Source organism: Neophocaena asiaeorientalis, unplaced genomic scaffold (assembly GCF_003031525.2).
Source record: "Neophocaena asiaeorientalis asiaeorientalis breed wild unplaced genomic scaffold, Neophocaena_asiaeorientalis_V1.1 scaffold242, whole genome shotgun sequence".
NCBI classification, from domain to species: domain Eukaryota; kingdom Metazoa; phylum Chordata; class Mammalia; order Artiodactyla; family Phocoenidae; genus Neophocaena; species Neophocaena asiaeorientalis.
This window is the reverse complement of record NW_020172451.1, coordinates 8,667,871-8,695,430: the sequence shown is the minus strand read 5'-3', so window position 1 is coordinate 8,695,430 and position 27,560 is coordinate 8,667,871. Positions and strand designations below refer to the sequence as shown.

Genomic DNA, 27,560 nt, shown 5'->3' with positions numbered 1-27,560 from the left:
TGCATGAAAATATCTCAATTTGTTTATCCATTCTCCTGCATATGGACATTTGGGGTGTTTCCATATTTCAGCTATTATGAATAAAGCTACTATGAATATTCTTGCACAAATCTTTTTGTGGACAAATGCACTCATTAATCCTGGATATTTACACAGGAGTAGGATGACTAGGTCATAGGATAGGTTTATTTTTAACTTCATTAGAAACTGTCAAACCACTTTCCAAGTGATTTGCCACTTTTCATAATTCAGCTTTTATTCTGAAGTCATTGTAGATTCATATCCAGTTGTAAGAAATAATACAGAGAGATCCTGTGTATCCTTTATCCAGTTTCCCTTAAAGGCAACATCTTGCAAAATTATAGTACAATATCATATCTAGGCTATTGACATTGATATGATCGAAATACAGAACATTTCTATCACCATAAGGCTCCTTCCTGACGCCTTTTTATTACCATGCTCTGCTCCCCACAACTACTAATTTATTCTTCATTTCTGTAATTTCGACATTTGAAGAATGTTACATAAATGGAATCATACAGGATGTAACCTTTTGGGATTGGCTTTTTTCACCTGGCATAATTCCCGGAGATTCATCCAAGTTGTTGCATGTATCAATAACTTGTTCCTTTTCTTTGTCAAGTAGTATCCATGGTATAGATGTAACACAGTTGGTTTAACCTGTTATAGGCCATCTAGATTGTTTCCAGAATTGTGCTATAATAAAGCTGCTGTGAACACAGTGTACAGTGTATGAAAATAAGTTTTCATATCTCTGAGATAAATGCCTAACAGTGAAAATGCTGGGTCTTATGGTAGCTACATATTTAGTTTTATAAGAAACTGTCAAACTGTTTTCCAGAGTAGCTGTACAATTTTACATTCCCACCAGTGATACATGAGTGATCCAGTATCTCTGCATGATCACCAGCATTTGGTGTTGTCACTGTTTTTTATTTTAGCTATTTTGATATTTCATATTTCAAAATTATATATTCCTAAAGGCTAATGATGTTGATCTTTCCATCTGTTTATCTGTTACCTGTATTTGCTGAAATGACTGTTTATATCATTTGCCCATTTTCTAATTGGATTGTTTGTTTTTTAACTGTTGGGTCTTGAGACTTCTTTATATACTCCAGGTATTAGTTCTTTGCTGGTTATGTGGTTTGCAAATGTTTTCTCCCAGTTTGTGGTTTGCCTTTACATCCTCTTAACAGAGTCTTTCACAGAGCAAAATTTTTCAAATTGTGATGAGGTCTGATATCATTTTTGTTTTCTTTTACGGATCGTGCTTTTGGCCAGCCCTAGACCCCAAGACTTTTCTCAAATATTTTTCTTAAAGTTTTATAGCTTCTCTTTTTACATTAAAATCTGTGATCCATTTGGAGTGAATTTCTGTATAAGGTTTAAGTTGAGGTTCATGGTTTTGCCTATGAATGTCCAGCTGCTCCAATATCATTTGATGAAAAAGTTATCCTTCTCCTTTGAATTTCTTTTGTACTTTGTCAAAAATCAGTTGGCTATATTTGTGTGGGTCTATTTCTTGGTTCTCAATTCTGTTCCACTGACCTAAGTGTCTCTCTATCAATACCACACTCCCTTGATTACAGCAGCTATGCAGTAGGCTTTAATATCAGGCAGAGTGATTACTCCCACTTTTTTTTTTTTTCCAAGATGGTTTAAGCTATTCTAGGGCCTGTGCCTTTACATACAGATTTTATTTATTTATTTATTTATTTTAAAAAATCTTTTGGCCATGCTGTGCAGCATGTGGGATCTTAGTTCCCAACCAGGGATCAAACCCACGCCCCCTGCATTGGAAGCACAGAGTCTTAACCACTGGACCGCCAGAGAAGTCCCTCCATACAAATTTTAGAATAAGCGTATTATCTATGTCTACAAAAACTTTGCTGAAATTTTAATAGGAAGTGCATCAAACCTATAGAGTAATTAGGGGCAGTTTTATTATGATATCTTTACTTTGTGGAGTCTTCCAATCCATGAACATGGTAGGTGTTTAATTGGGTGGTTTTAATTTCTTTCATCAGTATTTTATAATTTTCAGTATACTGATCCTGTACAGGTTTTGTTATAATTATACCTAAGGACTTCATTCCAGGGAAGTGATTATAAATGGCATATGTCTTAATTTCAGTTACTGTTAGTATATAAAAATGCAATTGATTTATGTATGTTGATCTTATATCCTACAACCTTGCTGAATTCACTTACTGGTTCTATGAGGTTTGTTGTATCATTTCCTTGAGATTTTCTATGCAAACAATCATGTCACCTGTAAATAAGGACAGTTTTATTTCTTCCTTTAAATTTTGCATGCTTTTCCTTTCTTTTTCTTGCCTTATTACAGTGGCTAGAACTTCCTATACTATGTTGAATAAGAGTCCTTGCCTTGTTCCTTATCTTAGAGGGAAAGCATTCACCCTTATTTATGATGTCAGTGTAACCGAAAGTGGGGTCCGGCTGCCGCTCAAAAGCCAATAAAGAGGCCATACTGGTGGAAAGGACAGTTTGCTTTATTTCGGATGCCAGCAACTGGGGAGGGGAGGGTGGACATCTGTCCAAAGGCCGACTCCCCCCCACTGACAATCAGTGAGCATGAGCTTTTATAGGCTTAGGGAGGGGGGTACATGCAGAAACAGCACAGTCAGCTCTGACGGTCATCTTGAAATTGGTCACTGGTGGTCTGACCAGCGTCATCTTGATTGTTTTAAGTACAGTTAATCTTCAGTTCCAGGATCAGTTTGTTCCCATTTCCTTGGGGCCAATTCTCGGAGTTGTACCAGCTTATGTCATGGCTACAGTCTGGTCATCATGTAGTTAACCTCTTCCACCTGGTGGGGGTTTCAGTACCTGTAAGACACTTCACAGGATACGGCTCAGAATATTATCTAGAGCCCTTGAGAAGGAGCTAAAGGTCCTTGACTATGCTCGATGACTAAACTATTATTACTTGGTCTTCTTTGACTGTTTTCCTTTGTTTCTGCATTTTCTCACTTCTCTGATTAAACTTATTCTTTGGCTAAAGCTTTTCTACAGACAAAAGGCAGGCTGAGGACATGGGGGGCATAGACCATAGAGTCCTGTTCCATTATACTAGCTGTAGGTTTTGTATAGATGATCTTGATCAATTTAAGGAAATTCCCTTCTATTTATAATTTGCTAAGAGTTTTTATCTTAAATGGGTGTTGAATTATGTCAAATGCTTTTCTGCATCACTTGACATAATCCTATGATTTTTTCTTCTTTAATCTGTAGATATGATGAATTACATTGACTGATTTTCAAATGTTGAACCAGCCTTCCATACCTAGATCAAATCCCACTTGGTCATGGTATATAATTCTTTTTATACAATGTTGGATTCAACAGGATAAGTCTTTTTGAGGATTTCTGTATAATTTCATGAGAGATAATAGTCTGTATTTTCTTTTTTCATATATTTTTAAAATTTATTTATTTATTTATTTATGGCTGTGTTGGGTCTTCGTTTCTGTGCAAGGGCTTTCTCTAGTTGTGGCAAGTGGGGGCCACTCTTCATCGCGGTCCGCAGGCCTCTCACTGTCGCGGCCTCTCTTGTTGCGGAGCACAGGCTCCAGACGTGCAGGCTCAGTAACTGTGGCTCACGGGCCTAGCTGCTCTGCGGCATGTGGGATCTTCCCAGACCAGGGCTCGAACCCGTGTCCCCTGCATTGGCAGGCAGATTCTCAACCACTACGCCACCAGGGAAGCCCCTCATATTGTGTTTGTCTGGTGTTGGTATCAGGGTAATACTCGCCTCATAAAATGAATTGGGAAGGGTTCCCTCCTATTTTCTGGATGTAAAACTCATGCTAATCCTTCTTTAAAAGTTTGGTAGGGAATTCCCTGGCAGTCCAGTGGTTAGGACTCTGAGCTTCCACTGCAGGGGGCATGGGTTCAATCCCTGGTCAGGGAACTAAGATCCCACAAGTCTCACAGTGTGACAAAAAAAAAAAAAAAAAAGTTTGGTATAATTCTCCAGTAAAACCATCTGGGTCCAGAGATTTTTTTTTCAGGACACTTATAAATTCAATTTTTGTAACAGCTGCAGGTTGTGGTTCATCTTGTTTGAGTTTTAGTAGTTTGTACTTTCTTAGAAATTGTTCTATTTCTTCTAAGTTGTCAATTTTATGAGCATAAAATTGGTAGTAATACTTTATTGTCCTTTTATGGCTATAAGAACTGCAGTGATATCCCATTCCATCCTGATATTGGTGATTTGGATCTTTTCTCTTTATCTTTGTCAGTGTTACTACAGGTTCATCAATTACATATTTTTCAAAGAACTGGCTTTCTGTATCATTCATTTTCTCTGTTAACAGCTTTCCTGTTCTCAATTTCATTGATTTCTGCTCTTTACTATTTCCTTTCTTCTGTTTCCTATAGGTTTATTTTGCTTTTCTTAGATTTTTTGAAGAAGGAACTTAGATTATTGATTTTAGACTTTTTCTTTTTTTAAAATTATATTCCTCTTTTCTAATTTAAGCATTTAGGGCTATAAACTTCCTTCTCACCTCTACTTTAGCTGTGTCTCATATATTTTGATATGTTGTGTTGCCTTCTCATTTAGCTCTATGTATTTTAAAATTTCCTCTGAGCTTCCTCTTTGACCTATGGATAATTTAGAAGTTTTTCAATTACCAAAAAAATTTTAAGGTAAAATTCACCCAATTCAATTCTGATCTATTGGGTTCCGGCAATCTCTTCTTGCTACATCCCTGTCTTCTTTCTCTGATACTCAGAATCCCATGTGTCAAGGGCACCAAAGATGAAGCAAATAAAGAACCACATGATTATTATTTGATTCACGCCACATTATACGCACATAATCTCAGATAAAAAGTACCAACATCTCAGAATAAAAATACCAACTGAATGAAAGGTAAATTTCATTTTACATTTTTAGGGATTATTTTCTTTAGTTTACTTTTGTCTTATAATTGTGCAAAATATTTGCAGGGTTCCAATGACAAATCTAAAAACAAGGTATAATCAAAGAAATCTAGCTTCTATTTCCCCTCTCCACCTTATTCCTTCTGTCCCCTACCTTCCTTCTTTCTTTTCTTTCTTTTTCTCTATTTCTTTCTTTTTTAATGTTATGGTTTATCTTTACATGTTACTTCTTTAATATAAACAAATGGAAAATCCAGGAATGGGGCCAAATATAAATGGGAATTTATTATGTGATTGAAGCCACATTTCAAATCAATGGGGAAAAGATAGATTATTCAACAAATGATGTTGAGACAACTGATTATCATTTGTAAAAATAAAATTTTAAAAGTGGATCTCTAGGGACTTCCCTGGTGGCATAGTGGATAAGGCTCCATGCTCCCAATGCAGGGAGACTGGGTTTGATCCCTGGTCAGGGAACTAGATCCCACAGGCATGCCACAACTAAGAGTTCACATGCCACACCTAAGAAGCCCATGTGCCACAACTAAGACCTGGAACAACCAACTGAAAAAAAATTTTTTTAAGTGGATCTCTAACACTCTCCATCTATCAAAACAAATTCTTGATAGGTAGCGTTTAAATACATTTTTTTAAATCAAAGCATAAAAAGACTGGGATAGTTTCTTACAAAAATAAACATACTATTACCACACAGCTCAGCAACTGCGCTCCTTGGTATATACCCAAAGGAGTTAAAAATTTATGTCCACACAAAAACCTACACATCATTGTTTATAGTAGCTTTATTCATAATTGCCAAAGGTTGGAAGCAAGCAAGGTGTCCTTCAGTAGGTGAATGGATTAATAAACTGTGGTATATCGAAACAATGGCATGTTATTCAGCACTAAAAAGAAATGAGCTATCAAGTCATGAAAAGACATGGAGGAATCTTAAATGCATATTGCTAAGTAAAAGAAGTCAATCTGAAAAGACTTCACACTGTATAATTCCAAGTATATGACTTCCTGGAAAAGGTAAAATTATGGAGAGTGTAAACGAATAATTGGTTGCCAGGGGTTAGTGGGGAGGAAAGAGTGAATAGGTGGTGCCATGAAACTATTCTCTATATAATAATGGCAGATACATAACATTATACATTTGTCAAAATCTTTAGACTATACAACACCAGGAGTGAACCCTAATGTAAACTATGGTCTTTGGGTGATATTGAAGTGTTAATTTAGGTTCACTTATGATAACAAATGTACCACTCTGATGAGGGATACTGATAGTGGGGTGTGGGGTGGGGATGGGGGTATATAGGGAAATCTTTGTACCTTCCTCTCAATTTTGCTGAACCTAAAACTGATCTAAATAATAGTCTGTTAAAATAAAAAGCCAAGGTGACATTTTATAAAGTCTTAGACTAGAGAAAGTCTTTTTAGAAATGACTTAATATCTAGAAGCTGTTAAAAAAAAAAGGCACATTTGACTACATTAAAATTAGATTTCTATAAGGCTGTGATATTGTGATCATAGTAAGAAATATATATATGGTCTTTGTCCGTGGTTCCTGGCACAGAACTCCTAAAATGCTTATAATATCCTAAATGGTAAGAGTACTAGAAGCATCTTTTGTTCTAACATTTGGTCTTTGACCCTGGTTCCTGACACAGAGCTCCTAAATCCCTTGGAATTTCCTGGGTGATAGGAATGTCTTTTGTTCTAATGAGGTGACTCTTGGTGGGCTCCTGGACAGCTTCAAGATGGGGACTGGTCACAAGAAAGATCAAGCCATGATTAGAAACGTGAAACTTTCAGCCCCTAACCCTCACCCTCCAAGAAGGGAGAGGGGTTGGAGATTGAGTTAATGATCAATCATGCCTACATTATGAAGTCTCCATAAAAAGTCCCCAGACTACAGGGTACAAAGAACTTCTGGGTTGGTGAACACATCTACATGCCAGGAGGTTGGTACACCCCAACTCCACAGGCACAGAAGTTCCTGAACTCAAAACCATTTTGGATGCATTTTTGGATCTCACCCTATGTATTTCTTCATCTGTCTGTTCATCTGTGTCCTTTATCATATCCTTTTTTATATAATAAACCAGTAAATGTAAGTGTTTCCCTGAGCACTGTAAGCTGTTCTAGCAAATGATCGAACCTAAGGAAGGGGTCATTGGAACACTGATTTACAGTGGTCAGCCAGAAGTACAGGTGACAACCTGGGACTTGCAACTGGTATCTGAAACAGAGGTGGGGAGAGGGACGTCTTGTGGACTGAGCCCTTAACCTGTGGGATCTGACACTGTCTCCAGGTAGACAGTGTCAGAAATAAATTAAATTGTAGGACACCCAGCTGGTGTCAGAAAATTGCTTGAGATGTGGAAAACCCATGTCTCTGGTGTTAGAAATGAAATGTGGTAGCAGTATGACAGTAAAGAAGAAACAGGAGGAATAATGTGTTTTTCCTTTACAAAGGCAAAAAAAAAAAAAAGCCCATAAATAAAGTGAAAAATCAAACAGAAAAACTAAAAATGAATAAAGGACCAGATAATAGGCTAAATATTTAACAAATAGCTCTAGAAACTGATAAAGAAAAAGGTGAGAAACCAAACAGGAAAATGAACAAAGGACACTAATAGAGATAATAAATAAAAAGAAACCCAAATGCCCAATAAACACATGAAAAGTAGTTCAATCTTATATACAATTAAGATAAAACAAATTAAAACAAAATTTTTCTACCTCAGACTGACAAAGAGGTAAAAATATGATAATAGTATTTGCAAAGGTGAGGGGATACACATTTGGCGAATATAAATTGGTACAACTTTTGGGAGGACAATTTGGCAGTACTTTTCAAAACTAAAAATAAACATGACCTTTCAGCAATTCCACTTCTGGGACAGCATCATAAAAACGTATGTATAAGGTTGTTATCGCAACATTGCTTTTAAGAGACAAAAACATAAAAAATCCCAAGATGATTACCAACAGGGATTGGTTAAATAAATTAAGATTCATTTATACATCAAGAATACAGCACAGGGCTTCCCTGGTGGCACAGTGGTTGAGAGTCCGCCTGCCGATGCAGGGGACACGGGTTCGTGCCCCGGTCTGGGAGGAGCCCACATGCCGCGGAGCGGCTGGGCCCATGAGCCATGGCCACTGAGCCTGCACGTCCGGAGCCTGTGCTCCACAACGGGAGAGGCCACTGCAGTGAGAGGCCCGCGTACCGCAAAAAAAAAAAAAAAGAATACAGCACAAGATAAATAAGTACTAGGGGTGTAATGTATAACATGATAAATATAATTAACACTGCTGTATATTATATATGAAAGTTGTTAAGAAAGTAAATCCTAAGAATTCTCATCACAAGGAAAAACATTTTTTTCTTTTTCTTTTATTTTGTATCTATGTGAAATGATGGATGTTTACTAAACTTAATTGTGGTAATCATTTCATGATGTAAAAAGAAAAGAAAAGAAAAAGAAAAATTCTTGGCAGCTATGCATTCTATTTGAAGTTGTGATAAGAACTAATTTTTATGTTTATTGTTGATAAAGAGATTTTTTTAAATGTCCATTTTTTGATGCTGCATTGGAAATCCCTTACAATTTTAAAGGAAAACCACATACCCTTGACATCTTGGCCTCTGTCTCTGCAAGTTCTCTACCTCCAGGCCTTAAAGCAACAAGGGTGGTACCCTCACTGTCCAACAGAGTTTTCTTCAATACTAGAAATGTTCTAGTCTGCACCATCCAACATGGTAGCCTCCAGCCATATGTGACTGTTGAGCATTTGAAACGTGGCTAGTGTGCCTAAGAAACTAAAGTTTTCATTTAATTTTATTAATTTAAATTTAAATAGTCACGTGTCTAGTAGCTACCTTAGGAAAGTTGTAATATTTGTGAACAGAAGGTTAATTATTGAGACTTCTATTAAGTGTGTGAATTAGTCCCCTGTTCTTTCCCTCCTTGTGTTTAAATCTTTTTTGAAAAATTAATAATAATGGTGATAATGAAAAAAGAATACAGCAATCTATATGTACTAATATAGAAATATGTCCATAATATATAGTTTAGTGAAAAAAGCGTATTTTGGAACAATTTACATCGAATAATTGCATTTATTATAGAGAAAGATGAAGATATATTATTTAGTTAAAAACATGTATATCTTGAATGAATGAGCAGTATATCTTGAATGAATCCATTTAGGTAAAAAATGTATGGACACAGAAAATTTTCCCCCCAAAATTCATAAAAAACTTTGTAATGATTGCCTCTGAGGAAGGGAACTGAATAGAGAAGTAAGAAGAAACTTTGTTTTTCACTCTTTACCCTTTTATATTGTTTAAACTTTTTTCAACAAGTATTTTCTAACTTAAAAAGAATAAAAGCCCAAACATGAAAACAAAGGGCTTTTAAGCACAAAGCAATGATGCAGAAAAGCGGCAAAAGGATGGTGAATTAACATAATTAGAATAAGTATAATTTCCATTTCTCTAACAGCTTTGATGAGTTTAAATTTTTGCAAATATAATAAATGATATGCTAATAGATCCAAGGATAAAAACTGTTTACTCTTCACCTAACAAATAATAAACAGAGGCAGTAAGACGTAAACAGTTATCTTCTGTCACTAGCGATTTAGTAATGCACAACTACACTGAAGGCTTCGGTCAGATTTACTTTTGTGTGAACCAATTTATAGCATCCCTAACTGTTGCTATGGAAACAACTGAGACCAAAAAAATCATAACCTCATTGTTGAATCTCCTCAAGCAAGAAAAGAGGAAGGTCTTTTGAGCTGGTGAAAAGCTACAAATAGTCTTATTAATTAGCAAATTTAATAATAAAAATTCTGGACAGTACACAGAGAGAAAACTCATCCAAGTGTCATAAATTTAAAGGCTTTCCTTAGTTTTGACGGTACCAGAGGCAAGTACTATTCTGCTTTTGAAAGCCCTATTCTGTTAAGAATTTTATTTACGGCTTTTAGATCATTTTCACATTTGTAGAAAGAAAATAGTTAAAGAAGTTTCCATTTAAAGTTTTTAAAAGATTTTTTTAAGCACTCCTCATTTTTCCTAAGCAATCAACGATACCATTTCTTTCTCATTCTGTATTAAAAACATGAAAATTTTAATGTAGATGCAGTACATTTGGCAACAATTAGATTTACTACTCAACTTGGTAGGTTTTGTCTTATGCTACAAAAGCGGATTACTGAAGAGGACACACTAGATTGCATCAAATGTTCATGACAGTAATAACAGTAATGCTTGTCAGTAGGATGATGGAATAGTGTCCTGATATAGTAATGCTTTGAAAAAGGAAAATCTAGCTTTAAACTTCTTTTGAGATAAGGGTACCATTTTCTGCTCACAGATATAAGACGTGAAATGATGTAAGCCAATTACGGTGGGTTCTTCTAAAGTAAGAAAAAACAATAATAATGAGAGTTTAAAGACTGATTAAAAAAAAAAAAAACCACTAGGTGATATTTTATATCTTTGTTACCCTCTAAAGCATATAAGATTATTCAAGTCTATTCTCTTCTTTAAAAGCCATCAGGAGCAAATAAACTGATCACAGATTTTAAAATCATTTTGACTTAATGTCATACCTTTGAAAATAACCTATGTATTTTCAATCTGTGGACTATTATGCAATTAAGAAATGGTGAAATTTTAATTTTATGTACTTTTCTGAGCTGCTAGGAAATCTTGTAAATCCAATACCTAGTTGGTTGGGGAAAAGGGCTGGGAACAGAAGGCCAAGAAATAATTTCAACCCTCCCTCATAGAAACTGTGGCAGAACACTAAACAAAGCATTCTGAGCAGAAGGCCAAACAAGCCTGTGTCACAGGAAAAGAGGGGAAGGGAGCTAATACTGAGTGTCTACTCATTCATTCATTTCACTTTTCATTAACAAGAATCTGACAACTGAAGATTCAATAATGAATAAGACTAGAAAGGTCTCTAAAGCACCTGAAAAGGATCTTTCCTTTTAGTAGGAGAAACACACTTAAAACAGAAGAATGAATCAATGAGATAATTTCATACAGTCTTGAGTGGAACAGGTTTCTAGTCAAGATGGTTCTATGTGTTCATATTTCAGGGTTCTGTGTTCTCCAAACACATAGTAATGAAAGAGAAAATACAAAGGTGAGAATTAAAGGTACAGTCATGCTAAAAGACAAGATGAACATCTTCATGGATGAGAGCACGAACACAAAACACATGATGGTAAAGAGGCTGAAGCTGTGGACCTTTGGGACTTTGGGTCCAGAAAAAAGCAGAGAAAACCGGAAGCTCAACTCCAGAGTGGTAAACACAGATTTACCACTGTGGTGTGTTAGTTTCTGTTAGTTTCTGACCATCCAAGATAGGAGTGCTGAATATGGGCTCACTGCTTGAAACTATGCCGGGCGTTGAGCTTCACTACTTACAAAGGAAGCTGAAATAACCTGGCGTCAGTCACAGCCTGGGACTATGGCTTCTAAAAGTAGTATACAAGCAGATGAGACCTAAACTTCACTAGCAACTGAGCCACAGCATCCTGTGGTCTGGGGACCGGATCTGCGATATCTATGACATGAGCAAAAGAAAGGAGCCCCAAGCTGCCCGGGTAGGTTCTGAATGTGCTACGTAGTCCCAGGTGTCAGGAGGAGGCAAATGAAAAACTGTTAGGCAGGAAAGGTTAAGGACACTCAGAGAAAAAGAAAGATAAAAAACTTGAGCCACTTAAGGAGAGCTTACAAACCAGTTTTCCAAAACACAGAAAGAAAACTGAACCCACTCCTGACAAAATGAAACTAAGAAATCTAAAAAGCATATAAAAGTAAGTATATTTAGTTCTCAAAAAGAAAATGGAAAGGATAGCATTAATTTAAAGAAATAAAAAAAACAAGAAGCCAAAACAGGCAGAGATGAAATGAGTACAAATGAATATCCTGTAAAAAAGCAACACAATAGCTATCGAAATAAAACACTTAATGGACAGGGAAAATTCTAGAGTGGACAGAGGTGAAAGGAGAAGAAAATGAACTGGAAGATGGTTCTGATTAATTACCTAAAATGCAGCATGGAGACATAATGAAACAAAAAACTACTTTTTTTTTTTTTAAGTTTTTTTTTTAACATCTTTATTGGAGTATAATTGCTTTACAATGGTGTGTTAGTTTCTGCTTTATAACAAAGTGAATCAGCTATACATATACATGTATCCCCATATCTCTTCCCTCTTGCGTCTCCCTCCCTCCCACCCTCCCTATCCCACCCCTCTAGGTGGTCACAAAGCACCGAGCTGATCTCCCTGTGCTCTGCAGCTGCTTCCCACTAGCTATCGGTTTTACGTTTGGTAGTGTATATATGTACATGCCACTCTCTCACTTTGTCCCAGCTTACCCTTCCCCCTCCCCATATTCTCGAGTCCGTTCTCTAGTAGGTCTGCATCTTTATTCCCGTCCTGCCCCTAGGTTCCTCATGACCATTTTTCTTTTTTATTTTTTTTTACAAAAATCTACTTTTAAAAGCAGTTGTTGGGGACAGACGGTTACTAGACTTAACACAGTGACTATTTCATAATGTACGCAAATGTGAAATCACTGTGTAGTATACCTGAAACTAACATAATATTGCACATTAACTGTATTTCAATAAAAATTTTAATAAAGCAGTTGAAATACATAGAAAATGAGAGATTAAGTGGCCCAATATATACCTAAAAGAAATTAATCAGAAAAAAAAATGTCAAGGAAATAGAGAAAAAAATATTATTTGAGGAGCTATATATGCCAGAATTAAAGATGTGTGTTCTTATGTGAAAGTACAAATAGGAGTAAGTAGGTGCATGTCTGGGAAGGTCAGAGAACACTGAAGAACAGAGCAGGTTCCAGTTCTGATTCAGTGGCCCCCTCCCTCAGGATCAAGCTTGGAGATACTATAAAGGGATGACATCAAAATGAGAAGAATTTTTTGTTCTAATTCTGTGAAAAATGACGTTGGTAATTTGATAAGGATTGCATTGAATCTGTAGATTGCTTTGGGTAGTACAGTCATTTTCACAATATTGATTCTTCCAATCCAAGAACATGGTATATCTCTCCATCTGTTTGTGCCATCTTTTATTTCTTTCATCAGTATCTTACAGTTTTCTGAGTATAGGTCTTTTGCCTCCTTAGGTAGGTTTATTCCTAGGTATATGGAAGGAAGATCTAAATAGACATTTCTCCAAAGAAGACATACAGATGGTTAAAAAGCACATGAAAAGATGCTCAACATCACTAATTATTAAAGAAATGCAAATCAAAACTACAATGAGGTATCACCTCACACTGGTCAGAATGACAATCATCAAAAATCTACAAACAATAAATGCTGGAGAGGGGGTGGAGAATAGGGAACCCTCCTATGCTACAGTGTACTTCTATACTGGTACAGTCACCAGGGAGAACAGTATGGAGTTTCCTTAAAAAACTAAAACTAAAACCATATGACTCTGAAATCCCACTCCTGGGCATTTATCCAGAGAAAACCATAATTTGAAAAGATACATGTACCCCAATGTTCATTGCAGCACTATGTACAATAGCCAGGACATGGAAGCAACCTAAATGTCTATCAACAGAGGAATGGATAAAGAAGATGTCATACATATATACAGTACAATGGAATATTACTCAGCCATAAAAAAGAACGAAATAATGCCATTTGCAGCAACATGGATGGACCTAAAGATTGTCATACTGAGTGAAGTCCGACAGAGGAAGGCAAATATCATATGATATCGCTTATATGTGGAATCTAAACAAAAAGGCTACAAATGAACTTATCTACAAAACAGAAACAGAGTTACAGATGTAGAAAATAAACTTATGGTTAACTGGGGGGGAAGGGGGGAAGGGTAAATTGGAAGAGCAGGATTGACACACACACACACACACACACACACACTACTATATATAAAATAGATAATGAATAAGGACCTACTGTAGAGCACAGGGAGCTCTACTCAATACTCTGTAATGGCCTATATGGGAAAAGAATCTAAAAAAGAGTTGGATACATGTACATGTATAACAGATTCACTTTGCTGTACACCTGAAACTAATACAACATTGTAAATCAACTATACCCCAATAAAAAAATTTTTTTAAATGAGAAGAAAACTGTGAGGGGCCGCAGGGGAGATGGCGTGGCTATTCTGAACTGGTATGTTTGTGTGTGAGGGGTGTGAGGGTGTCTAGTTGGCTTTAGCCTGGGGCAGAAGGTGGCCTGTGCAATGGTTGAACAAAATAAGGAAGGAGTTGGTGGAATTACTGCCCACTCAATGCCTTGGAACCTGCCTGCGCACCTGCTGTGAGTCAGAGAGCTAAACACGGGAGGGAGTGCTTCTGGTGAGTGCAGAAGCCCTGAGGAAGTAAGAACACTCAGTGGTGACGTAGGCTTGAGAAGATGCTTCTTCACACTTCCTTTTCCAATCCCCCAGGGCAGGTGGTTTACAATTTAAGGAGTGTCTCCCTCTAAAGCTGCTTCTTCTTGGGGTGCTAAGGATAAAGATCTAATTTGAGGCACTGATCCTCAGAGTGAGGAATGATTAACTCTGGTATTCGTAGAGGGAGCGGGGAGGGGAGAGAGGTGCTCTCTACCGTAGAGTCCACTTCCCCTACATTCCACTTAAGCTGATAGGGCTGGCACAGACTAAGGTCCGACCTCTAGCAATCCTAGACAGAGCAGCCATAACCCGGAGGGGTAACCAGTCATCTGGGGATCAAAACTATTAAAAAAAAAAAACCGAATTACAGGTTTTTTCAGAAGCACAGATATTAAAAAAGATGGACCACGAATTTAAAATAAACTTAATACACATACTAAAATAAATAAGGAAAGGGATAAGCAATATGAAACAGGAAAAAACACAATAAAAAGAATGAAATAGAAATATTAAATATCAAATGTAAAAACAGAATGTTGAAATAGAGAACACAGATGGGATAAACAGTGGAATAATGAACATAGCTGGAAGACATAAACTGGAACATAAACTGGAAGATCAGACTGAGAAACTCTAGAGGAAGAAAAAAAAAAACAATAAATAGGAACTATAAAGAAAACGTAAGAGATATGACGATAGAAAGAGAATTACTAATATCCAGATAAGAAGAGCCCAGATAAGAAAGAGAGAAAATGAAAATAAAGTAAGAAATGTTTGAACCAGAGATAACTGTCTCAGAATTAAATAAAGATGAAAGACCTCCCACTGGGAAGTCTCATTGGGTGACAAAGAAGAGAGAGAAGGAAAATCACACTTAAGCATATTAGAGTAAAATTTAAGTCTTTTCAACAATGGTGTTGAAACAATTGGATATCTGTAGGGAAAAGCAATTTTTTTTTTAAAACCTCAACCTATACTTCACACCTTATACAAAAATTAACTCAAAATAGATCACAGACCTAAATGGAAAGCATGAAACTATAAAGCTTTTAGGAGAAAATCTACACAACCTTGGGTTAGACAAAGAGTTCTTAGATATGACACCAAAAGCAAGATTCACAAAATTAAAAATTGATAAATTGGACTTCACCAAAATTTAAAACTGTTGCTCTGTTAAGATACTGTTCAAAAAAAAAGATACTGTTCAAAAGAAAAGACAAGCCACAGACTGGAAGAAAAGACAGACACCTTGATTCCGGGACAGTGAGACCTGGGTCAGACTTCTAACACATAGAACTCTAAAATACTACATTTGTGTTGATTTAAGGCACTAAGTTTGTGGTAATTTGTTAGAGCAGCCATAGGAAACTACTATAATGACTTACCTCTGCTGATTTCCAAGCATTAATCTTGAGGGGTAGTATTTCCTGGGACGACACACTTCTGCTAGGCAACTGAATGTCTTGACACTGCTCTTGTTTCAGTCCTGCCTTGGAAGTGTTTTCTGTCAACAACATAAAGCTAAGATTTTTACTTTGACAGAAAATAGTAATGTTTTCACATCAGCTCACAATTTTTAAGTTAATCACTTCTGAAGATCCATTTTGTCTACAAAATATACATCATGTGCCAATGGTTACCTATGAATATTAATCATTTAATATATCCCTTTATCATAATTGACAAGTTCAGACAGATTTTAAAAATACAAATTCAATTCTAGCCCTTTCTCCCATCAATGATTCAATTTTAAGTTTTATTATTTGAAACATTTTTAAAAATAAGTATAATATAGTGTAGAAAATAGAGTTTGAAAATGAAAATTACTCAAATGAAATTTTAGCAAAGCAGGAATGACAATTATAATTATTCTAATAATATTTAAAAGAACTTTATTCCTGCAGTGTGAATTTCATGTGTTCTAGGCAAAATTAGTCAGAAATGTATAGATTATTTTATAAAAAGAAAATTGAAACAAAATTTAAACAAAAAAGAAATGCCAATGAAGATAAGCTGATATATCTGTTTATATACATTTGCTGAATTTAATGTTTTTGTAGTCTTAATATCACTTTCCTTCCTATGTTAATTACTATGTAAACAAAAGTATTAGCAGCAACTATATTTCAGCATATTATTGGGGACCACAAAAAGTATAAGAAATCTATCTTCAAACTGGTGTATGCACACCTCTGGGGGTACTTGAAGACTTCCCAAGTCTAAGTACATAGATAGCTTTATGGGCATAGATAGCTTTAAAGGACTCAATTTCCAGATGCACAAGTTCTGTATATATTCTTACCAAAAACTGATCTGCCTGAGAATGCAACTGTGTAGAAGCATCTGGCTGGTTCTTTCCCCTTTCCCTTTCATCATCATTTTTCTCCCACTTTACAAAGAAAGACATTTTCTTTACCCATATTATTATGGTGCATCTTCCCTTAAGATACAAGCATAATTGTCTCTAAGGCACCAAACAATAGTAAAAACGACTGGTATAGGGAAGCTTCCTTTAATCAAGGCATGAAAAACCCAAAGTAGAGCTTCAAAGTTTGTCCTGTCTTATACATATTTCTTTTAATCGCAAAGCATGGCACAAGCAACAGTTCTTTTGGTCCACACCAGGATGTGTGGTACTCAGCTATATCACAGTGTGGAGGAGCAGGACAGTTGATAAGTCTCATCTAATATCCTTGTGCTTTCCATCCCTCAGTACTGTTGAAGAATGCATCGTTCCTGAGGAAGAGTCCCATGACAAAAGAGCACAGAAAGCATCAGAGGCAGGGGCACCTTATTTCACCAACGCAACATACTTAGGGCAAGTCTTCATGCCTTAGCTATTTATCTTAAGAAAGCTAAGGAGTGTGAATACAACCAGAGTGATGTCTGGTTACATGTTTATTTAAATAATGTTAGATGTTTTCTGAAAGAAACTTTAAATCTGATTCTACTGGTTGTTTTCACAATGAGGGCCGACTTTGACAACTAGGTAAATATGGTAAATATTCTCCAATAATTGAATGAAACAAATCTGCAGTTTTGAAGACTTGATGAAAATTCATGTAAAGCATATGACACAATAAAATCACCTTCTCAAAAAATTTTGTATTGACGGGTACACTGCAATTAGTGTTTTTATTTTTCCCACACATTCTGAGTATATTGGGTTAAATTAAAACGTAACCAGAATAATTAATAGTCATTTGATAAATTTTAGCAAAAGGTTTTTGGTATTATTTCCAGAAATTGAGAACGTAAATTGCTCCCAATGACTGTTTAACAAATCTTTTTCTAAGTGGGGTGTTTCCAATCCTTTGCTTTCAACAACATTAAAGAAAGATCTAATCAAGTTAACAAGAGATGAAAAACATTTTTATAATATATCACTGTATAATTTTTGGCATATTATTTGGAAAGAATTCATAAAATTGATTGACACTGCTATAATAAAACACCTTCTATTCCCCACCCAATTTTAGGTGAACAAATCTTCTCAGCATTTACATCTCTAAAAATGTAAAACAGAAACAGAATTTATGCTGAACCCTGTTTATTTCAAGGAATAAGTAATATTCATATATGGGTAAATGAACAGTTCCATGTAGCTCATAAAAAATATGTCTTTCCAATAAAATTTTATTCTTTATGTTTAATAAGTACGTAACCACATTTATGTGGTTGTTTCTTTTTTTAAATTTTATTTATTTTGGGCTGTATTGGGTCTTCGTTGCTGCGCACGGGCTTTCTTTAGTTGCATCAAGCGGGGGCTACTCTTCGTTGCGGTGCACGGGCATCTCATTGAGGTGGCTTCTCTTGTTGCGGAGCACGGGCTCTAGGCGAGCAGGCTTCAATAGTTGTGGCATGTGGGCTCCGTAGTTGTGGCACGCGGGCTCTAGAGCGTGGGCTCAGTAGTTGTGGCGCACGGGCTTAGTTGCTCCGTGGCATGTAGGATCTTCCCGGACCAGGGCTCGAACCCATATCCCCTACATTGGCAGGCAGATTCTTAACCACTGTGCCACAAGGGAAGCCCCCATTTATGTGGTTTTGATGGACTCTGTACTAAAAATAATTGTAACAGTAAGTCAATCTAGAAGAACTACTTTGCCACTTAAAGCCTCTGGTCACAGACAATTTAGAAAAATAATTTCAATTTATATACATATTTTATGTAGAGACAACTTTCAAGCATAAACATACTTTCTATCAGGATAAAATTCTGTGAGGGATGTGGAATAGATATGACTTCAAGGAGAAAAGGGAATGATGTACAATGGCCAATAATTAAAGAAGACCATGTATTGTTTCAAATGAATGACTACAGATATGAATCACAACAGTATTTATATTCCTTTAGATGCTCTTAAAAGACTCATGAAAGTTTTGCTTGTTTTCTTTTCTTTTGTCTTTAATGTCAATATTTTGAATTATATCCTTTGCATTTACTATACTTAAGACAAAATTTCACACGTCAGTTAAAAACATATTAGGAGGCATATAATTTTTCAAAATCATTTTAGGAATTATACAAGAAAAATAGCCTGGTCCTTGCCTTCAAAAAGTTTATAGCCTGACTAGTGAGATAAGTCTAACATACAGAGACTTATAGGAAAAAATTAGAAGGGAACAATTACAGGTCAAACTTTCTTAAAATAACTAACTTTAGGAATAGAAATTCTAAGGAGGAAAAAAAATCAGTGTGTACCAGAGTAATCAGAAAAAGCCTCAAACAGGAAGTAAAATGTGAAGAAGGCTTTGAAGGATGGCTAGGATCCTGATAAATACAGAGGGAGAAATTATTCCAAGCAGAAGGAACTACATGGGCAAAAGGAGCAAGTATGATGTAAGATAAAGATGCTGAAGAATAAGAACTTTGCATTTATGGCTCTAACTTTTCATTTTCTTGTAACTTCACATGAAAATGAATAATTAAAGTGAGCTTATTTTGGACTTGGAGTTTTATAAGTAATACCGACAAACAGCAGTAGTTTGAGGCTTAGATCATCTATGTACTTTCAAGTGATTTAACGAGGAACTATCTTTATTATCACTCTTTGAGCATTCAGCAACAAATTATCCTTGAAATGATATGGACTTAAGTTTTAGACATCACAGAAGTAGATTAATAAAAATTTCAGGAAGTCAATTGTGAAGTGAAGTGTGAGGAAAACTGAAGAATAGTAAGGATTGTGAAAGAAAAAAATATCTTGCATATTTGGAGATGCATTTTAGCCTAGAATAGCTAAAATGTTTTAAGCCTATAATAAATTATCTTATGAAGCAAGAAGGAAGGCAGTTAGAATAGACTGAGTGTACAGAAATTCATTTAGAAATTTATTTTAGCATCAGCACAACACTGGAAGTGAGGTGTGCTTAATTAAATTAGGTGATTACACAACATTGCTTTCTGCGTTTTCACAAGCAAGTGGAGGGGGAGAACACACTTCACACATTTAGTTCCTTAGTGGAAATGAAGTACCCTGTATATCACAAGCTATTTATCAATCAAGACTGTGAAGTCACAGTCAAGGAGTACTAGTATGTGAATGAGAAACCTCAAAGGAAAAAGCGAAGATGCTGCAGGAAACGATGCTACTGAGTCATTCGAAGATGAGTGCTTAGATACCACGGCTGTAGGTGCTTGGCAGAAGCTATCTGGAGAGAAGCTATAGATCTCATTGAGCCTGTATCACTAGATAATACCACAAAGCAGAACTGGTGAACCCTTTGATATTTCTCAGATGAGATACCAAACTGACATTCAAACTATCAGACATTAACAATGTGACAGCACATTTTGGAGTTGAAACCCTCCATAAATACCCAAACTGTTCTATGCATTATTTAGCATCTACTAGACGTTGTTGCTATGTGTTGACAGTGTCCTTTTAGGTGTAATTGAAGTAAACTAAGTCATTTACCTAACAAAATTAACTTTTAAAAATGAACAAGTATATCTATCATAGAAAACATTCAGTGGCCTAATGAAAAACTGATAAGATTTCAAAGCCTCATAGTGATTACGTTTATATTTAACTTTTGCAGAATCATGAGTTTGGAACCTTAACAATTTCATTATCTTGGAGCAAACTTACAGAAAAGATGCAAGAATAGCACAAAGAATTCTCATCCAGATCCACCAATTGTTAACATTTTGTCCCATTTGCTTTATAATTCTCTCCTCATTTATGTACGTATCTTTGTCCTATATCATAAATCTTGAGGCAAAGCCATTGTTGTAGGTTGGATTCTCCAGGAAACAGACTCCGAGACCCAGATTTGTACGAGGGGGTTCACTAGGGAGTACTCTCAGAAACCACATCTGGGAGTAGGGAGGGAGGCAGGACTGGGCCAAGGGAGAAATTCAACTGGGATGCGTTTGCAGCAGAGGCCTCAGCCAATCCTACTAGGAGCTCTGGGGCTGGAATGGCTCTTCACCGTTGTCCTGCCTTGAAGCAAAGGGGACGGCCCACTTCCATAAGTCATTGAAAGTAGGTTCTCTCAGGGATGGGGCATGATCTTAGGTAAAGAGGCTTTCTTTAGCTGTTGGGAATTTGAAGAGAAGAACTCAGCTGAGAGCCCTCGGGCACCAAGTCTCCCAGCTGCCGAGGGAATAAGTGCCTTGATCTTGAAGTGGGAAACGCCACAGCATCCACTACATACGGCACCTCTATTATTCTGCTTTATTACTCTGCTCCTATTTACTCATGACAAATACTTCAGAGGCACAGGAGATAGGATGTGAGTATGATAAATCTTTTTTGAAAGGTGAATTTTTAAATTAGTGGGGAAAAGCATGTTTTTTTAAAAAAATGAAAACAGAGAAAAGATAAAGAATAAGAAAGCAGAGATGTTTAAGTAGATTTTTTAAATTAAGTTGGAAATAGGTAGCTAATAAATAATGAGAAAGGACAAACTTTTGTTTCAGGAGATCTTTTTGTTGTTTGTTTGTTTTTGTTTTTGCAAAGTAGCACTTTGTTTTCTAACTGGATCTTTGCCGGAAAACACATTCCATGAGCTAAAAATCTCCCCATGGACACTGGCCTAATGACAAACTTCCTAATAACGGTAATTAAAAGTTCCTTTGAAAGTATAACCTCTTTCTTGAGTCATATTATTCTGGGAAAAATGAAGGGTGGATGAGCATGTGTAGAAATCAGGTCTTCAGTTGTGAAAATCTGAGTTGTACACGGAGAGAAAGCAGTAGGGGAAAGGCGCACTCCCCCAGGCCTGGGCTCAGACGGCGCCACTTTCCTCCTCTGGATCTGAGCACCGGTTCTGCTGCCATTCCTCACCCCCTTGACGCCCTGAGGCTCTGGACGGAGGGAGGGTCCGCAGCTTTGGAGGCCGGTGTGTGCACAGGGAGCACCCAAACGCCTGTGGCTGAGCAGCTGCAGCTGCGCCTGGGGCCACCCCGCCCTGCGCCTCACCCCAGAGCCAGGCTCTGCTTGCCGGACCCTCAAAGAAGCAACTATAGGGTCAGGAGGGACTCAGGCCACGATGCCCAGAAGCAAGAAAGCCTTAGTCTCGCAGGACCTCAGCACTCCAAACCCTCTATGGCTGCCGTTTTGTATGTTTCAGGAGATCTTAAAAAGGGAGTTGAGGCAATTTTATTTCAGCATTTTGCTAACAATAGCATACAAAATTTGAGACACTGCCAGTAGTTCTTAATAATAATGGTAAACAGGAAAACCCACAACTGTATTATATACTCAGCTACAGGGACAAGAAGAAATGAACAGTCCCTACAAGTCTAAATATTCAGTAGCTGACTCCTGAGTTAAGGTAACAGAGTAAAGCTGCAATACAGAGTTTCCATCACAAAATATTGAATACTTAATGAGATGTTTTTCTTAAAAGTCAAAACTAATCCAGAGGCAGAGTCAAGATGGCAGTGTGGGAAGATGCAGAGTTAGCATCTCCCCACAACTAGGGCGACTGCCAGCTGCTGGTGGGGAACTCTGACGCCCAAGGAGATGGGAGGAACCCCAGAGTGAACCGGCAGGACATGGGGGGACTCAGGGGGGAGGAGAAGTGGAGGCCAGACAGGGTCGGCACCCCTGAGGCTGGGGAGATCAGGAGAGGCAGGCGGGAGGGCCCTCCAGGAGGAACGGGAGAGAAGTGGAGGGCGATTGCCCTGCCCACTCGAGTCCAGGAAGCCTGCTGGGCTCCCAGGTGAGGTCTCCTGCCCTCTGAGACCAGGGGTGAGGGGCACGCCTCGGCCCCTTCTGTTCCTTGAGCCTAAGCCCCACCTCCCACACCCCTCAGGGCCTTTTCCAGCCCTGTGGGTCCTAAGCATAGGCCCCAGCCACCACGCAAATCTCGCCCTTGCTTAGGCCCCACCCTCCACAGTCAAGGCCTCCCCCCTTTTCTTTTTCCTCCTCCTCTTTTTTACTATTGTGGTACTGATGTACGTTCCAGTTGTTGATTCATCTATATTTTTATATTCTTTCTAACATATCTGGTAGTTTCCTAGTCTAATTTTTTTTCTTTGTTTTTTTTTTTTTTTTTTTTTTTTTTTGCCACCCCACATGGCTTGCATCGGGATCTTGGTTCATGAGCTGGGGGTTGGGCCGAAGCTGTTGCAGTGGGAGCTCTGAATCTGAACCACTGGACTAACAGAGAACCTCAGACCCCAGGGAATATTCATTGGAGTGAGGTCTCATGAAGTTCCTCATCTCAGCACCAAGACCCAGCTCTACCCAACAGCGTACAAACTCCAGTGTTAGAAGCCTCGAGCCAAACAACCAGTAAGACAGGAACACAATCCCATTCATTAAAAAAAAAAAAAAGAAAAAAAGAGAGACAGCAAAAAAGTATGTCACAGATGAAGGAGCAAGGTAAAAACCTATAAGACCAAATAAATGAAGAGGAAATAGGCAATCTACCTGAAAAAGAATTCAGAGTAATGATAGTAAAGATGATCCAGAATCTCGGAAATAGAATGGAGGCAGGGATTGAGAAAATACAAGAAATGTTTAACAAAGATCTAGAAGAACTAAAGAACAAACAGAGATGAACAACACAATAACTGAAATGAAAAATACACTAGAAGGAATCAATAATAGAATAACGGAGGCAGAAGAACAAATAAGTGAGCTGGAAGATAAAATGGTGGAAATAACTGCCAAGGAGCAGAATAAAGAAAAAAGAATGAAGAGAATTGAAGACAATCTCAGAGACCTCTGGGACAACACTAAATGCATCAACATTCGAATTATAGGGGTCCCAGAAGAAGAAGAGGAAAAGAAAGGGTCTGAGAAAATATTTGAAGAGATCACAGTCAAAAACTTCCCTAACATGGGAAAGGAAATAGTCACCCAAGTCCAGGAAGCACAGAGAGTCCCATACAGGATAAACCCTAGAAAAAACACACCAAGACACGTTAATCAAACTAACAGAAATTAAATTCAAAGAAAAAATATTAAAAGCCAGCAAGGGAAAAACCAAAAATAACATATAAAGTAGTTCCCATAAGGTTATCAGCTGATTTTTCAGTGGAAACTCTGCAGGCCAGAAGGGAGTGGCAGGATATACTTAAAGTGATGAAAGAGAAAAACTTACAACCAAGATTACTCTACCTAGCAAGGATCTCATTCAGATACGATGGAGAAGTCAAAAGCTTTTGAGACAAGCAGAAGCTAAGAGAATTCAGCACCACCAAACCAGCTTTACAACAAATGTTAAAGAAAATTCTCTAGGCAGGAAACACAAGAGAAAAAGACCCACAAAAACAAACCCAAAACAATTAAGAAAATGGTAATAGGAACATACATATGGATAATAAACTTGAATGTAAATGGATTAAATGCCTCTACCAAAAGACACAGACTGACTGAATGGATACAAAAACAAGACCCATATATATGCTGTCTATAAGACACCCACTTCAGACCTAGGGACACATACAGACTGAAAGTGAAGGGATGGAAAAAGATATTGCATGCAAATGGAAATCAAAAGAAAGCTGGAGTAGCAATACTCGTATCAGATAAAATAGACTTTAAAATAAAGAATGTTACAAAAGTTAAGGAGGGACACTACATAATGATCAAATGATCAATCCAAGAAGAAGATATAACAATTATAAATGTTTATGTACCAATATAGGAGTACCTCAGTACATAAGGCAAATGCTAACAACCATGAAAGGAGAAATTGACAGTAATACAATAATAGTAGGGGACCTTAACACCCCACTTATACCAATGGACAGGTCATCCAAACAGAAAATAAATAAGGAAACACAAGCTTTAAATGACACAATAGACCAGATCGATTTAATTGATATTTACAGAACATTCCACCCAAAGCTGGCAGAATACACTTTCTTCTCAAGTGCACACAGAACATTCCCCAGGATACATCACATCTTGGGTCACGAATCAAGCCTCAGAAAATTTAAGAAAATTGAAATCATATCAAGCATCTTTTCTGACCACAGCTATGAGACTGGAAATTGTGAAAATGGGCATAGAGGGAACCTACCTCAACATAATACAGGCCATATATGACAAACCCACAGCAAGCATCATACTCAATGGTGAAAAACTGAAAGCATTTCCACTAAGATCAGAAACAATACAAGGATGTCCACTCTTGCCACTCTTATTCAACACAGTTTGGAAGTCCTAGCCACAGCAATCAGAGAAGAAAAAGAAATAAAAGGAATACCAATTGGAAAAGAAGTAAAACTGTCACTGTTTGCCAATGACATGACACTATACATAGAAAATCCTAAAGATGCCACCAGAAAACTGCTAGAACTAATCAATGAATTTGGTAAGGTGATAGGATACAAAATTAATACACAGAAATCTCTGGCATTCCTATACACCAACAACGAAAAATCAGAAAGAGAAATTAAGGAAACACTCCCATTTACCACTGCAACAAAAAGAATAAAATACCTAGGAATAAACCTGCCTAAGGAGGCAAAAGACGTGTACTCAGAAAACTATAAAACACTGGTGAAAGAAATCAAAAATGACATAAACAGATGGAGAAATATATCATGTTCTTGGGCTGGAAGAATCAATATTGTGAAAATGAATATACTACCCAAGGCAATTTACAGATTCAATGCAATCCCTATCAAGCTACCAACGGCATTCTTCACAGAATTAGAACAAAAAATTTTACAATTCGTATGGAAACACAAAAGACTCTGAATAGCCAAAGCAATGCTGAGAAAGAAAAATGGAGTTGGGGGAATCAGCTGCATAGCACAGGGAGATCAGCTGGGTGCTTTGTGATGACCTAGAGGGGTGGGATAGGGAGGATGAGAGGGAGGCTCAAGAGGGAGGGGACATAGGGACATGTGTATGCATATGGCTGATGTGCTTTCTTGTGCAACAGAAACTAACACAGTATTGTGAAGCAATTATACTCCAATAAAGATCTATTAAAAATATATTAGAAACCATCAAAACTGCTTTTTTCAAGGGATTTTGCCCTCTTTTTTAAGAGCCTTCGTGCACAACTACCCTCAGTGGGATAGGGAGGGTGGGAGGGAGGAGATATTGGGATATATGTATACATATAACTGATTCACTTTGTTGTACAGCAGAAACTAACACAACATTGTAAAGTGATTATACTCCAAAAAAGATGAAAAAAGAAAAAAAAAAGCTAATCCAAAAAATTTACAGTAGCAATCTGACATGGAAACAGATGTACCTAAAGGTAATTTTAAAAGAAAAAAATAAATAACTGGTGGCCAAGGAAAGAAACAAAATCTAGGACATCCCCTCTCTCCCAAAGGTGATACCGATGAGTTGACAAGATTCTGAGATTTCTCATCAATATTGTCATATCTGGAAAAAAAAAGGGAACTGAATGGACAATGCTATTTTCCTTCCTTATGACTGAAAAGAGGTGCCTAGTCAGAGCTGCCTGAGCATCAGCAGATGTAAAGAAATGACCTGGCAACTAAACAAATACATTCCAGTAGAAAAAAAGAAAAGAGACGAGGAGGAAGAGAGCGAGAGATGGTATGCAAAAAAAAAAGATTCCAAATGTAGAAGAAAATGTAGCACAAGGAACAGAAGGAAATTCCTCACAATATGGCATTAGATGGTTTTTGAAATTATTGTAAATTGTGTTTTCATATATTTCATTTTATAATTGTTTGTTGCTACTATATAACATCACAGCGTTAAGCATTAAAAAAATGTTTCCTGGCCTTACATATTTCCTCCTCTCTTTTAGGAAATGCTTTCCATATCTCCTTCCTATTTTTCAAATTGGTTTTTTTTTTTTTTTTTTTTTTTTTTTTGGCAGTACGCGGGCCTCTCACTGTTGTGGCCTCTCCCGTTGCGGAGCACAGGGTCCGGACGCACAGGCTCAGCAGCCATGGCTCACAGGCCCAGCCGCTCCGCGGCATGTGGGATCTTCCCAGACTGGGGCACGAACCCGCATCCCCTGCATCGGCAGGCGGACTCTCAACCACTGCACCACCAGGGAAGCCCTGTTCTTCTTGTTTTATAGGAATTCTTTATATATTCTGGAAACTAATCCTTGTCAGTTATACGTGTCACAAAATTTTCTCCTAGTTTGTGACTATCTTTTTCACTTTTTTATATGGTGTTTTTTGATGAGGAGAAAATTCTTAAATTTAATATAGTTTTATTAGTTTTCTATTGCTGCCAAAAATTACCACAAACTTAGTGGCTCAAAACAACACCTATTTATTATGTCACAGTTCTGTAGGTCAGAAGCCCAAGCAGGCTTGACTGGGTTCTCTGCTTTGAGTCTCACAAGGCCAAAATCAATGTGTCAGCCAAGCTGGACTTTCATCTGGAGACTCAGGGGAAGAAAACACTTCCAGGAGCATTCAGGTGGTCGGCAGAATTCAGTTTCTCACGGTTGTAGGACTGAGGTTCCCATTTCCTTGCTGGGTGGCAACCAGGGATCACTCTCAGCTTCTAGAAACCATTTACCTTCCTCATCACTACATCTTCAAGCCAGTAAGGGTGCATCAAATCCTTCTCACTCTTGGAATCTCTCTGACTTCTTCTAACACCAGCTCGAGAAAACTCTGCCTTTAAAGGGTTCATGTGGTTACATTAAGTCCACCTGGATACTCCCTTTTTGACATATAATGTAACATAATCATGGGAGTGATAATTCATCATACTTCACAGGTTATGCTCACATTCAAAGGGGAAGG

General features: G+C 37.3%; 1 protein-coding gene across 1 annotated transcript in view; it reads right to left on the bottom strand.

Moving 5' to 3' along the window:
* ENTHD1 (ENTH domain containing 1) overlaps nucleotides 1-27,560 on the bottom strand; it is a 97,174-nt gene that overhangs the window by 45,239 nt on the left and 24,375 nt on the right. The window contains exon 3 of the mRNA XM_024737658.1: nucleotides 15,778-15,896. Within this exon, the coding sequence (XP_024593426.1) occupies nucleotides 15,778-15,896 (119 nt within the window). The remainder of the gene's footprint in view (nucleotides 1-15,777; nucleotides 15,897-27,560) is intronic.